We start from the raw sequence: 14846 nt of genomic DNA, 5'->3' as shown, positions 1-14846 counted from the left end.
AAAATTTGAAAATAAAATAAAAAAATTAATTCATTTGACACAAGGCAAGTATTATTATAATATTATTTATAAAAATAAATTAAAAAATAAAAACGACATCAAATTCCATTCAAAGTCGTGAACGTGTGAGCTGGTTATATTTTTTATTTATATCACATAATTTAAGGCATAATATAATGCTGTGGTCGTTCAAACGGAAGCGATATTTCCGAAGATGATTTTTTCACGGCAGGATTTGTTGTTAATTAACCTCCGAACCAAAAAAGGGGTGTTATAAGTTTGACCGCTATGAGTGTATGTCTGTCTGTCCGCCTGTCTGTCTGTCTGTCTATCTGTGGCACCGTATAACCTAAACGGATGAACCGATATTGTTTTTTTTTTTGTATTGTTTGAAAGAAAATTTAATAGAGAGAGTTCTTAGATATGTTGAAACTGCGAGTTTAGGGTTCTGCACCCGAAATATTTGTCGTGGGATTTGTAAATTTTGTAAATTTCTCTTGTCGATTTTTAAGATAAAATTTTTATCGTCGGCATTTTGGATCTTTTTGTCTGTAATTGTCTAAAATTGGAATGCCAGAAAATGGTAAAATTAATTTCGTGATATAAACGCATACTTTTTTTTTAATATATGAATATATCATTATGTTTTTACGGAATTTCGGACTATGTAGCAACTTATTTAGTTTCCAATTTTGTATTAAACAGTAAAATGTAATAATACGACTTTAGTTACAATCCAACTTCTTTAAGAGTGCTAGAGACCTTATATTACCTTAAGGAGAACCTTATAATTAAAAACTGGCAAATCGTTTCAAAATTGAACACGTATTCTTCGATATGAGTTAACCTTAAAAAATAATCTAGAATTAATGTAACGGTAGATACAACTCTTTATTCATCATTTATGAAAGTTCTATCGCGAAATATAGAAAAAACATAAAGCACGTATAAATTACGAAAGCACCAAAAAAGATAGGTAAAAAGTGGAAGTTTGGTAAATGGAATGGAACCGATTTTTTAAGTTGGTGATGGAAAAATAAATACTTTGTTATAATTTTATTGCTAACTTGTGATCAGACAGCTCCTTCTAAAACAATTTACCTTCTTTTTTTTTGTTAGAACATATAAAATTATTTTTGAAATAATATATTCATTCACAGCATTATATTATTATAGTATTCAATTTATATCATAAGAGAATCCATTTATATTAATTTTTTTTAAATATGTTTATCTTATTAATTATTATAATTAATTTTTATATAAACGGATATTATTTTTAAAATGGCAAATTATAATAATTTATTTCGTTATATTTATTAACCTTATATTTATATTATTAGATAGATTTGTATCAATAATTTAAGATGTAAATTTGTATATAACTTAAGTTAGCATCCGCATATTTTTTTAATCTCTTGTTGGTTTGTGTGTATCAAATATTGCTAAAATTCATGTGTTCAATTAATTGGCGTAGCTGAAGATTTTTCTTAGGGTGGTCAACCAGTCAACCCCCACAAAATATGCACTGTACTTTTTATGATATACGCATTGAAATTAACCAAGAATTTTTATGATATATTGAAATTAAAATTAATTTTTTTACATATAACTAACCGAGAGATTGACTCTTATAGTTGATACACGTTTTTCACTTCTAAAGACCAATTCTATCGATTTTAATTTTAAATTTTCAATGCAGTTTTTACAGTCAATCACAATCGATACTTGCGATCAAATACAATGTTTACGAAGCTTCGCAATTGCTGGGAAAAAGAAAACTAAAAATCAGAACTTCATTAAAATCTTCAGATAAAATTAATCCATAATCATCTTGCCTGATTATTGTAGTTGAACATATCGGCTAAAAGAAAATTAGAAGAAGAATTTGCTTGAATAGATTACAATTAATAATAATGGACTAATAAACATCCAGCCCAAAAAACTTTGTTCGATGTTCTAGCAAATCTCTATTTACGATCTTTGTAAATATACCATAAATACGATCTTCATTCTACAAATATTGCAAGACCATGAACATTAATTCGTTATAAAACTATTAATGATATTTTCCCACACAATTTTATGGAAAACCAATAACACGCAAAATGAGAAATATAATTACTCAGTAAGCATTAATTCAATTTCTTCGAATATTGCATTTCGTAAAGAGGAAAAACAAATGCCATACATTTTTCTTATCGTAATCTGATTCATAAATTTCTATGCTCGTAGTAAACTACTTCGATCAAACTTATTTTGCGATAAATTTTAAATTTCTTCTATGTTTCATAAGTGATGAATTGTTTAAATTCATAAATGTGATCTGAAATCTTTTATTGATCATTAAAAATAAAATTAATCTATCCACGCGCATAGTTTTGACTGATGTGTGTTAATGTTTCCTACCTATGACCAAGTTAAAAACAATAAACCTTTGAGGTATAAACAACTTCAAATTTTTTTTTTAATTTTATTTTGTTTTGCATTAATATAATCAATGAAATAGAATTGTTTTTATATATTTCTTGCCATTATTTTTGTTTTTTATGATGGAAAACTTCCACTTATTTAGAATTTTCCTTGTCGAATTTATTTTCTTTCTTCAATACGATTGATTTTGTATTTTCCAGTGGAAAATCTACTTTTGAAGATTATATTTAACTTAATTTAATAAAGTGTTTGCATTCAATATAAAAACAAACCAAAATGGCAGCATCGGAAGTTTATCAAATTTTAGAAAGATCAAATTTTAAAGAATATGAAAAAGAAGCATCAATTGTGTCCATTTGAACGATTCTGTAGATTTTGCAGAATTTAAATTTTTCCAAATCACAAAATTTTTAGTAAAAATACCTTCCAATTTAAATAGAATCGCCTCTTATGCAACAAATTAACGTATATCCACCAATCAGCTAGTGCGAATTTTTAAGTATAGATTATAAAACAGAAATGATCACAAGCTAAGAAATAGTTGGCACCTAATCACAGGTGATATGAAAATTTTTTGTGAACACGTTTCGTTTCGAAGAAGACTATTTTAGCTGCGTTAATATTCTGTGTATACCATGGAATCATTTTTAAAGAATAACGTGTGTTTAAAAATGACATTTTTCAAAGCAAATTCAAGTGAGTATTTTAAAATTATGGGTACCTATCTGTCAATTTTTAATAATTTTATTTAATTTGGTCTTCCAAAATATATCTATATATTATATTATAAAAGAGAAGCAAAATACCTTTTCTACACCCGATTTATACGAAATATATTTGAAATTGCGCTTCAAAAATTATAAGAGATTTAAAAACAAAAAATTCGTATAAAAAATGTAATACCTAAAATATTTTATGCTAATTCAAAAAAATAAAAAAAAAACTATTAGAAAGGGTTAAATAAAATATTCCAGCATCTGCAGACCAAATACCTGTACCTACTCGTTATCTTCCTTTGATAATAATGGTCCAGTTTATTATGTAAATACAAAAATAGATTCTGCACAATTTTTATCAAATTCACCCCAACCTGATGTTACACAATTGTGCCATAAAATACTTCTGCATATGTTTTTTTTGTCTTTTTTTTTTTGAACTAGTTACTAGTTTATATTATTCCTAATTTATCATTTTATGCAACTTCTTTGTTTAAGATCAGAACCGGATTTGATTGTATATAGGGTTTAAATATTTATTTTTGTTGGAGGATATCAATCAAATTATGCACGTTTTCATACATCAGATTCGTGTTTTATTTTTATTTTTTGGGTATTATTTAGATTTTGATAAAGGGCGAATTATCATATGGCTTTTATGTCTACTCTGCGTACTTTGGATGTTTCTAGAATTGAACAGGGTTTAAAATCGTATATGCAAATCACATGTCATTTTGGGTAAATTAAAATTGTAATTTTTTGAAATTACTGAAATTGTTGAATTTTATCTAATTATGAACGGGAAAGCAATAAAAATTATTTTCTGGAGTGATTTTGACCGAAGTTGTTTATTTTTCTATCACATTCAAAGCTCAGTACATAATTAAAATGCTTAAAAATTGTTGAGTCAGTTTGGTCAACTAAGTAAATTTGCTCGTTTCATCTTAATAATAAGAAGTGAATAACAAATCGATTCGAACAATTTGACACGAACTCTCTGTAGTAGAATTATTACTTTGATATTTTCTAAACAATCGGTACAAATTTATTGACTTAGTAACACGATGTTCAAGAAATTATATATGTCAAATAATTTGCAATTAAAATCAGGGATTTTAAATATATTATGCAGAACTTTTGCTAGTGGAAAACTGCCTGAGTTTAATCCACAAATTGATAAACCATGCGCTGAAGCAAAAGCACCTTGTGAACCAGAACCACCAAAATGTCCCCCAGAAACTCCAACAAAACGTACACGCAGTGATAAAAGTTCGTAAAATTAACTTAATATTAAAAATATATAATAATAAATTTGTAACTATTCTCTTTTAGTGTTACCTGATTCAACAGAAATAATAACAGGTAAAGAAAAAAGTGAATTATATGCAAAGGAAAAGGGTAATCCAGATCCTTATAATATTGATCCAGTTCGACGAATGAAAGCTAGCAGTGAAAATTCTCCAAATTTATTAAAAAGTGTTAATTGTGAACGTATTGTGGGTTGTATTTGTGAAGAAGATTCATATCAACCATTTTATTGGATAATTTATGCTGGAAGACCAACCAGATGTATGTGCGGTCACTGGTTTGAATTAGTACAAGTGCCAAAAGTTGTGGAAGAATTCACCGATGAATGTACCGATGAAGAAGAGTCGAAGTAAAATATATTGCGAATGTTTTTCAATTTTTGTCTTATTTACTGTACTAAATTTCAAAGTTGTAACTGTTTAAAATATTGCTTTTGGTAATAATTTGTTAATCATTTAATAAATTTTTGGATTCATAATCGTTTCTCCCTCAATTAAAAGCTCTCAGTTCAAAGCTTTCTCAGTTTAAAGTTTGATCATCTGTTTTAATTTCTTAATCACTAACAGACTTTCAGTTAATTCGGATTCGCTACACGAATATATTAACATTGAATTTACGAATTTGACATTAAAGAATTTCTTATTGTAAATCTTATTTCAGTATGAATAACAAACTAATGTCATTTTGAAAGAGTTTCCAAACATATAAAGCTATTATAAATGCGCAAACCAACAAAAAGTGTTGTTTTATCTGACAAATTTTCATTTTCATTCCAGTGTATTCCTCCTTTACGTTTGTTCATTAACAACTTGCTAAGAGGATCGACGTAAAATGCTAGCAATGAATTTAATCTTATTTCCCGACCTTTTCCGCCATTCTTCTGTAACTTGAAAAATCTATGTCGCCAAAACAGTGTGAGCTCAATTACACTCTTATTCCACAGATTTTCCGGTTATATCTAATGATTGACCTACACCATTTCTTTTAAAAAAATGGTTTACTGGCCACGGGAAAACCGATTTTGAAGAAGTAAATTTTTATTCATTTTTTTGTGAACAGGAAAGAAAGATCACCCATTAAATAGCAAACGGAAAAAACATTTTATTCGACAGTCGATAAAACGGTTGTACGGGTTTACGTTGATTGAACTTAAAATTGATGTTACCAAGGTATCGTTCAATTGATCACCTTATGTTTTATCGAGTCACGGCCTACATGATTACTAAATCATTTGTAAACAATCAGATTTTGTTATTTAATAAGAACAATCTACGTAAATTAACTGTAATAATTATCTAGCGTTGCCAATATGAAGGGCATTATTATTGATGCCCACTCCCAATTGCTTGGAATGACGAAAATCAAATTTTTCTTTAGTATCATCTAACTTCGTATGAAAGAACTTAACCGATGATGGTCAATCTCATAAGATATTGACGATATTATCTTTTGTTGAAATATTGATTTTTGACTGTATTTGCTCCCTATTCTTGATCTTCTCTCTCAAATAATTTACATTAGAGCAAAATAAAATGACGTCGTGCTCAGATCATGACCGAAGCCGGCTAAAATGCACAGGCTGACCGAAGGCCAAATAATGTTCGGAGGCACCTTCTCCCTTGATCTTTTAGGGATTTAATCACCAGGAGTGTAAACAAAATTAAGCTTTGTTGGTGTAAATAACATATCGCAAGTGTAGAGAGCCTTGAGATCGAGGTCCCAAGCTTAGTTGAGGCACTGCTAGATTAGCCTTCTCTACTCTTAATTTTTTTTTAGAGATGTAGTAGTGTAAAGATGTAAGATACCTAAACTACATAAATCTAAACCTCGAAGTCAGGTCGATCGTTTATTTAGTGTTTAGACAATAATGCAGCGAAGCGAGTGAATAACGGCTAGGAAAAATGTATTATCCAAGAAGTGCTTATGAATTATATTTGTTTAACACTTTTTTTTATTCTGCTGACTGGACAATCAAACGTTGGACATAATAAGTATAATATTTTTATTTTACGAACAAGGACAATAATAATAATATTTATATGAAATTCTTTAATAATAATAATAATAATGAATATACTAAAAGATTATTGTTATAAGCAAATGGTGAGGCACATTCGAACAACAACAACAACACTAAGTATATGAAAAGAAAGACACTATTTATCTCCCCTAATTTATGTCATCTGATGCACTGTAGGGATGCTGACCTATAAGGTCATACACCGGTTAGTAGTTTCTCACGCGTTACTTAAAATACTACATATCTGACGACGAATTCATCTTAACGGCCTTCTTTAAATTTATTTTAATTTTTCTACTCAACTTGCTTTACAGTGAATACTATCGAATTAAGAAAAAATATTACAGTTATAATAGGTAAAATAACAAGTGAAGGTAATAACTAATTGAGTTAACTGTTCGAATACCCTGTATTAATAAAATTAACAATTTTTTCTTTCAAACTTCTCGAATTTTTATTGATTTTATTGTTTTGATTGATAATTTTTGAAGTTTTCGGAATATTGAAAAATAAATTACACTTTTGAGTCCTTTATTTGGAGATGACGACAAAACCTGAACTCAGGATATTCATGAAGCTGTTGGGGGGGAGCATATACTTTGATATTTCAAGTACCTCATAAAGATTTCATGAGAGTAGCGTAATTCAAGCTGGGCTGTCTGCATTAAGTTTACTGTCGTACCTACAAAATTACAACACTTTTTTTATTATAATTGAATATGCTGACAATTTTATTGTATTGATACAAATTGGTTCGATTTTACTGAATAGAGCCGTATGTATAATTCAGTCAATTTATTTCATTGTATGTTCCAACAAATTTCAATTACTTAGATATTGATCTAAATATTTATGTAATTTGTTTTTTATAATCAGATTATATTGTTGCAAAATTGAATAATGTTCTTTATTTCTCGAACCAAATACAAAAATACAATCTCATTATTGTATTATGGGCATAAATAATTTTCAAAAAAAAGTTAATAAATTTTACCTACCAAACATAAATATTCAAAATGAACTAATAAATGATTGCTTGGGTTAAGTTTGTTTTTTATCACATTATATTTTCAAGTACTTTGAACTATTAAAATTATCTTCGGATCAATTCAAATGAAACCTTTTTTAATATCGTTTTAAACCTGATAAGATCATGGATGCCAATTTCGAGATCTATCTGCCTAGATCAAGATATATATTAACTTGAGGGTGTTACGAAAGACAATAGATGTCAGTATAACTTCTTTGACTAACTTTTTTTGTTTTTGAACCCACCAAGATTATATAACCAAAATTTTGAATTTTTCATATACTATTCTTAATGAGTTTGAAATCATTTTTTACAAAATTGATTTATAAATCATTTATTTTGTCATATTTAATGGCAAACAACTACCAAACCCACCACCCAAATCTTTTTAGAACAGTTCATTCAGCTATTTCTGTTGATAAAGAAGGTATATATTTTTGATCCGTAAAATTTTTAACACCCCTGGAAACTGTTGGAGTTGTCTTAAACGCTGTTCAAAATGCAGGAACCAAAGGTACTTTCAAGACGCCATATTTTCTTGAAAGTTGGCATAACTTAAAAAGCCACCACCAACGGCCATTTTATTCAGCGTAGTGTACGAATAAAATTTGGTAAGCTTGGCCTATGTATTCTTATATACATATTTACCAAAGTATCATCAAATTCAATTACAAAATATTGGCGATTGTTTCGATTTTACTAACGGAGAAAAAGATTAATCCCTGAAGATTGAAAAAAAATTGAAAATTATCCATATGCAGTTGTATTTTTTGCTTCATAACTAATTTACCATTACAAAAAACGCAATTTTTTCCAGTAATAAAATAATTTTGAACTTATTAGGATATAATTCCGCTACACTAAATCACATTTTACGATGCAATATTTCAATAAAAGTATTTAAGTACATACCAATTAATATACTACACAATCAAATTTAGTATTAATAAATCAACCAAAAATTCGACCTTCTTTTGAATTAGTGAAACAAACATCATAAATTAATATTTATGCGACATAATTAATCAGAAAAAATGGGTAATGAATGAAATTTTTCAAGGGTTTAATAATATTCATTCATTGTTTAGGAATCGACTAACGGAAGGTTTTTACATCTTTTTGATAATACTTTCTGAGGCAACTCTTTGAAGACAATCCTCATCCGAAACACTAATTATTTTGATTCAAAATTATCCATTAAAAAAAGGAGGCAGCCGTTGGTTCAAGTTCAAAAATGAACACAAAACACTCTATCCCGAACACAAAAAGGACTAATTAATATTTAAAACTTGAATCAACAAAATGTACTTGACTACATATAAATTAACCGAGAAGTAAGTGTTAGAACACGAAGGGGAATTCGGTTTTACAACATTCGACTTTCGATCATGATAGGGTAATGATCTCATTCCAAGCAGGAAGAAAAATTTTTATTAAAAACAGAATAGTTTTGTTTAATTTTACGTTTTATTGCATCACAAAGAAAACCCATTTAAAAAATGAACTGCCTTAAAATATGCAAGCTTGCCATCTTCTCTTTCGAATCTCAAAAGGGTAACATTCATAATTCTATTTCCTTTAAAATAACGTGGAAATTTACCGCTGTCTTTTTGTTAAAAACTACCTACCTTGAAATCGTAATCTTGAAATCTGTATTGAAAAACAGTCTGGATAAAGTTTAATGAAGAAATTCTGATATTATCAAATACTTTCAGTGGTTTAGTGGTAATCGCAGTCAAACTCATAATGAATGCAAATAATACTATTAAATTATTCATAATACAATTTTCAATATAGGTATTCTTATTCGAAATACACGTTTTGAAAAAGAAGCAAGTAACCAACCACTCTTTGCATAATATTACAATCAAAACTTGACGACATAATCTATATCTTATTCTTAATGTCACTAAATATAAAACCTTTTACATAATGTTTACAAAAAAAAAACCGATTCCACTCAAAAAGGTAGCCAGCAACTTTTGTACATTAAAAATATGATATTATTTCAGTTTAACAGTTTTAAAAAATACATTTATTGTTAATGATTTCAATACTGAAAAAATTACCCCTTTTTCTCTCTCCTAACACATTATTACATTGGAATAAAAAGTTTATGCATTAAAAAAATTATTTTGATTGTCCAGTCAAAACTGATTTTAGTTTTGGGAATATTTAGTTTTTTAGATGAAAGAAATATTGGAAATTCTTGAGACGAAATAAAAAAGATAAATTTTCGATAAAAAAGGTAGTTAAATTTGCAATAAAATGTTTATAAGTATCTCCCACCAAATAGTTCATATTATTCTAATCATAGATCATAAATTAAACATATTTCAAATGACACCAGCGGATTCACAAGCTTGAAGCGTTCAGGTTAGAAGTACTGCATATTAAAGCCATTCAGTAAGGTAGCCTAGGTATCTACCTTAAATAAAATGTTTTTCCACATGTCTAAATACAGCAATAAAATATTAGATTGATAAAACTAATAATTATGATATCAAAATAAAAAATATATTGATCAGAATAATTTACAATCGAAACACACAAAAATATTTTAAATGATAATTAAAACTGTTAATTGGAATGTTAACAACAGTGAAATTGATTAGCCTGAGAATAGTTTTTACGAGCGTAAATGCAAACACAAGTTAATAAATACCTAGTTGGTTTTAGTTAATTTAAAATAAGTAAATAGTATTTAACACAGAGATTCGAATTCTTACACTTTGATCCAAGCTATTATAATCTATGTTCTTGTTTGGTAGCGCTGGGCAATAAATATATTTGTTAATATTCAATATTTTATTATCTCCTTCATTAATAAACAAAAAATTTTATGATTACTAAGCGGTTAGTGGTCAGTTTTTTTATTCGTTTAATAAGAAGTATGAAGAAGAAAAAATCTATTGTGAATGACACAGAACCTCTATATATATATACGTAAATCAAATGGTTTTTTGAAAAAGAAAAAAAATTTGGACCAGAATATTACAAATATTAGGTTCACAATAATTTATTTATTATGTTTCAAACTTAACTTAAGTATAACAGATACGCGATTTTATATAATACTGAGCTGCTTCATCTTTCTATTTATTATTTAATTATCTTCAAATATTCTTTGCGAAAGAAAATCTCTTATTTTCTAAAAAATTTCCAATTTTTGCATTCATTCACATTTGGATCATATATTTTTACGATACAGAGAATATGTAATATAGTGAAGTAGATCAACTAGTGCATGCACACATGGCTGTTCTTTAATTGATCTTTCAAAAGCTCTTTACCAAATTTAGATCTAATTCGTACTTTCCGAGATATTCTTATTTGAAAAATCAATCTAATCACAGGCTTAGGGTTTGGAGAAGGGCAGTTGAAAGCGCAGTGATACGTGCATTTATCTATCCACTTGTGTGAAGGAAGAGGTAAGCAGCATGTCAAAGTACAGTGTTATCGACTACAGAGATTTGATCAGTCACCATACTAGTAGGCATTTCAAATTCCGACACCTCACTGTGTTTTGGTAAGAAATAATACACAGGTTACTGGGTTTAATAAAAATTTATAAAAGTGAGATAGATTATATGCTAAATAAATGCAACGATAAAGACATCCTTCTATTTCAACGTCCTCTTTCATTGACTAAATTTCTTTAGTGATTTATTTAATTTTCTCAGAAATAAGGCCACAGATCGAAACTTTGTGAAGAGCTTTTTCATTTGTTTTTATAAGCTTATTTAAGAAGAGAAGAGTTCTGTAGTCAAGTATAGAAAAATCCGTATATCATGATAAAGGCTAAAAATAAGTTTTTTCTCCCAATATATTACGATACTCTAGATTAGATATAGTACATGGAAGTAAAAAAATAAATAAATTTTTATTTTAATTGATGAGTTTGATAGTCAAGAATAATAATAATTATTTATGGGTTTATTTAAAATTTATATGACTACTGTAAAAATTTAAATATGTTGTAAATATTAAACGCCTATGTATATAAATATGTAATTGGTTAATTACATATTTTTATTTAATTTCGTTTACTCCCAATAGGTAGGTATTGACGCATTGGAAGATATTCTAAAATTCTTTTAGAATTAGCTTGACAATAGTCAAGCAATTCGAGTATAAATAATAATACGTGCATTGAGAGTAATAGTCGTTTTACAATATTGTAGATTTTTTACAAATAAAATAAATAAATAATATTAGTGTACCTGCAATATTTTGTCATTTGTGTAATACAAGTTATCTAAGCAAACAATGCTGTACGTATTATATTATTAATTTTCAATTAATAATTTACCCGTAGCTAGTAAATAATTTTTGTATTTTTGCACGAGATTTTCAGTTATATTAATCTTGTCTTCTATGATCGTTTTTTCTATGGTAGTTTTTTCTGAACGATTTATAAATTGAAAACGCAATTGATGAGATAAATATTTTCAATTTAGACTAAAAGAATATAAAAGTTTCAAAATATTGAAACAATGCTTTGAAAGGTATTCTAAAACCACCTTAATTGATAAAAATAAGTTAAAAAATTTAAAATTTCGTAATAAAAGCTTCATTTAGTCCATGCTTTCTTAATTATTTTTCAGTATACTCTTTTTATCTGGCTTTTGGTGGATTGCTAATGGTTATTGTTGTCATTAAGAAAAATAATATTTAGATATGGCTCGAGTATCACGTTAATAGAAATTAGTGTTTTTAGTTTTCGTGTTTTTCTAGGATTTATTTGCATAGGTATACTTTACACTTATAATTATGGCAGAAAGTTTCGCCATTTTCGAATTCTTAAGACAACTGTAAGTCTTCTGCTATTTTTTCACGTATTTTGTTACACAAACTAATTTTGATACTTCTTTTTAGTGTTGCTTGACTATTTAAACGTCTAAACGTTTTAAGCTTGTATACTGTGAATATATAACGTCCCATCTCACCTCATAGAGAGTTGCGTTTAATGAAAGATTTTTAATAATAGGCGTTTTTCATGAATATATTACTTCCGACAATTTTTTTTAAATTCATTATGAGGATGTAATATATTTTGGAGAAGTTAAAGGTCAAATGTCAAATGTAAGTTCAAAATATTAACAAATGATTTGTTTTATGTTCGTGTTTTATGCTTTTTTTATAAATTATTAGATATAAATGTAATACTTAATTATATTATTTTTATTAACACACAGAAACATTTATTATATTAAATGATATCCTCTGGGCAAATTTATGGATTTAATTTAAATTAATGAAATAATATTGCACACGTTCATATTAAAGTGAATCTCTCAAATGAAAAAGAGTAGTTATTCCTTTTAATTTTAAAAAGCAAGTGTGGATCAATCTAATTAAATTAAAAAAATTTTTTTTTATCAAATTAACACTCAATTATCTATACGTTCTTCAGCCAAAAATGCATTAAAACTCACTAAAAAATACAAATTTTAAATTTGATATCCAACTTCAAAAAATATGCTCAAGAAGATTCGATTTATTAGTGTCGATTTCAAAGCATAATTGCTCGCAAGAAAATCATTGATGAGAGTAAATGCTTAAAAATTTGTTTTTAATTTTATGCGTATATTTTAAATTTGGTTCTATATTGTGCAAAAAATATTGTATTTATATGACTGAAAAGCTTTACATAACTTTTTAAATATTTACCTGTATAACAACACGACTGAAGTAAAATAAAAAAATCAATGGAATTGATGGATTGATTTCCACAATTACTTGTTATTGCCTACGTAAATTTTTTTCATTGTGTTTTTTAATTTTAATTATATAATTACTAAATTACATAATTATTTCATTATATCAGTATTAAAGGTTTTAATTTCCGTTTAATTTGTTGTGTTTTTGATGACTTTTTGCTTGAAGGTTTCTTATTATAGGAATTGTTATTAATAATTTTTATTAAAATCATACTCTGCATCTAATAAGATTTGTAAAAGCTTCGGACTGCATGCGACGTGTTATACCTTTGATTGCCGCCCAAACAGTAATATTAATAACTCATAATATTATTCATTACGAACTACGGAAAAACTGTACTTTTCAGTACTGATATAATGGCCAAATTATATTATTTGTAATTCGTAACAAAATCAAGTTTCTCTGCAGTTTTGGATTTTTTTGGATAGCTTTTCCTCTGAAAGCTACCGATTTTTGGAAAAATGTTTTAAAATATTACTTTTATGAGGATCAACTTTCTAATTTAAGTGTTATTCAATATTATGTTCCTAAACTGCATCTAAGTGAAATCCAACCATTTCGGAGAAAATCTCCCCAATTTATGTGGTAACATCTTGATTAACAGCCCTGTATGTCAAATTCTTCAGGAAAATAAGCTTCCTTAAATAATGCACATAATTCACACAATTATACATTTGAGTTACATTCGTAAATAAATTAATGTACTGTAACTCTTTTTTAAATAAACTATGGCTACTGCTTGGCTCTATTTACAGTACTTTATATTCTATGCACTTTTTTTTTTGCTTCTCTATTTAACAATGAATAATTTACTTATCTGTATGGGCGGTCTATTTTATTTATCAATAAATAAGAATAAAATTATAATGTATGTAGTAGAAAAATATCTTTTCTTTTTAAACTCACGCGCAATGTTTAATACGCGTAGGTGTTATGTTTCTTATTTATGTATTTATATTAACGTATACGAATACAATTGTTTGTTTGGTTTGTTAGTTTGTGTTTATGTTTGTCTTTAGAAATTATTTGTTAAGTTTGTTTATTTAAGTAAACTTTAAAAGATTTAGATTCTATTCGCATAAAAGATGTAAATAGGAAACAAGTGAAGTTAACAATTATTGATACTTTGAATCAATTGATCAATTGAAGCATACTAATTAACTTTTGATCACATACGGGAGAGTAAGCCTTATCGGTCGATATAAGGCTTACTCTTCCCTATGAATCGAAAGTAAATTAGTAGGTTTGATTCATATGATCAGATCTTGACGATTGTTTGAAAAGCTTAGCAAAACTATTTTCTACGACCTGCCACTTCGAACATTCTTAGCATGTCCGCTTCCACCAGATGTGTATCGATGTTTTGATATAATCGAATTGAAACTAAACTACATTTCAAATTCTACAATTTATTATGTGAGTGTAGGTCGAAACGAATCAAGTAAACAAACGGCTTAGGTATCCTTCCATTACTGTATTTCCTGTCTACATGTATACTTACTATATGATATCGTCGTATCTATTTGAATATATAAAAATCGTGTAAAATAAACCTATTTTGTACAAAATAAGTAGTAAACAAAACTGGAAGACTATTTTTGGTTATATTTCTTAT

General features: G+C 27.4%; 1 protein-coding gene across 1 annotated transcript; it reads left to right on the top strand.

Moving 5' to 3' along the window:
* The first annotated feature begins 4213 nt into the window (after nucleotides 1–4213).
* LOC123296101 (cytochrome c oxidase subunit 5B, mitochondrial-like) lies at nucleotides 4214–4816 on the top strand. The gene is made up of 2 exons (XM_044877562.1): nucleotides 4214–4418; nucleotides 4482–4816. The coding sequence occupies exons 1-2, from the start codon at nucleotides 4214–4216 to the stop codon at nucleotides 4808–4810; spliced, it is 534 nt and encodes a 177-aa protein (XP_044733497.1). The 3' UTR covers nucleotides 4811–4816.
* The last annotated feature ends 10030 nt before the right edge of the window (nucleotides 4817–14846 follow it).

The sequence above is a fragment of the Chrysoperla carnea genome, chromosome 3 (genome assembly GCF_905475395.1).
Source record: "Chrysoperla carnea chromosome 3, inChrCarn1.1, whole genome shotgun sequence".
Classification (NCBI taxonomy): domain Eukaryota; kingdom Metazoa; phylum Arthropoda; class Insecta; order Neuroptera; family Chrysopidae; genus Chrysoperla; species Chrysoperla carnea.
The sequence above is the reverse complement of the archived record's forward strand: the minus strand, read 5'-3'. Positions and strand labels throughout refer to the sequence as shown.

Excerpts from the sequence above, each read along its gene's own strand:
- LOC123296101 (XM_044877562.1), top strand. The coding sequence starts at position 4,214 with ATGTTCAAGAAATTATATATGTCAAATAATTTGCAATTAAAATCAGGG. Across the intron at positions 4,419-4,481 it reads ACGTACACGCAGTGATAAAA|TGTTACCTGATTCAACAGAA; the intron begins GTTCGTAAAATT and ends ATTCTCTTTTAG.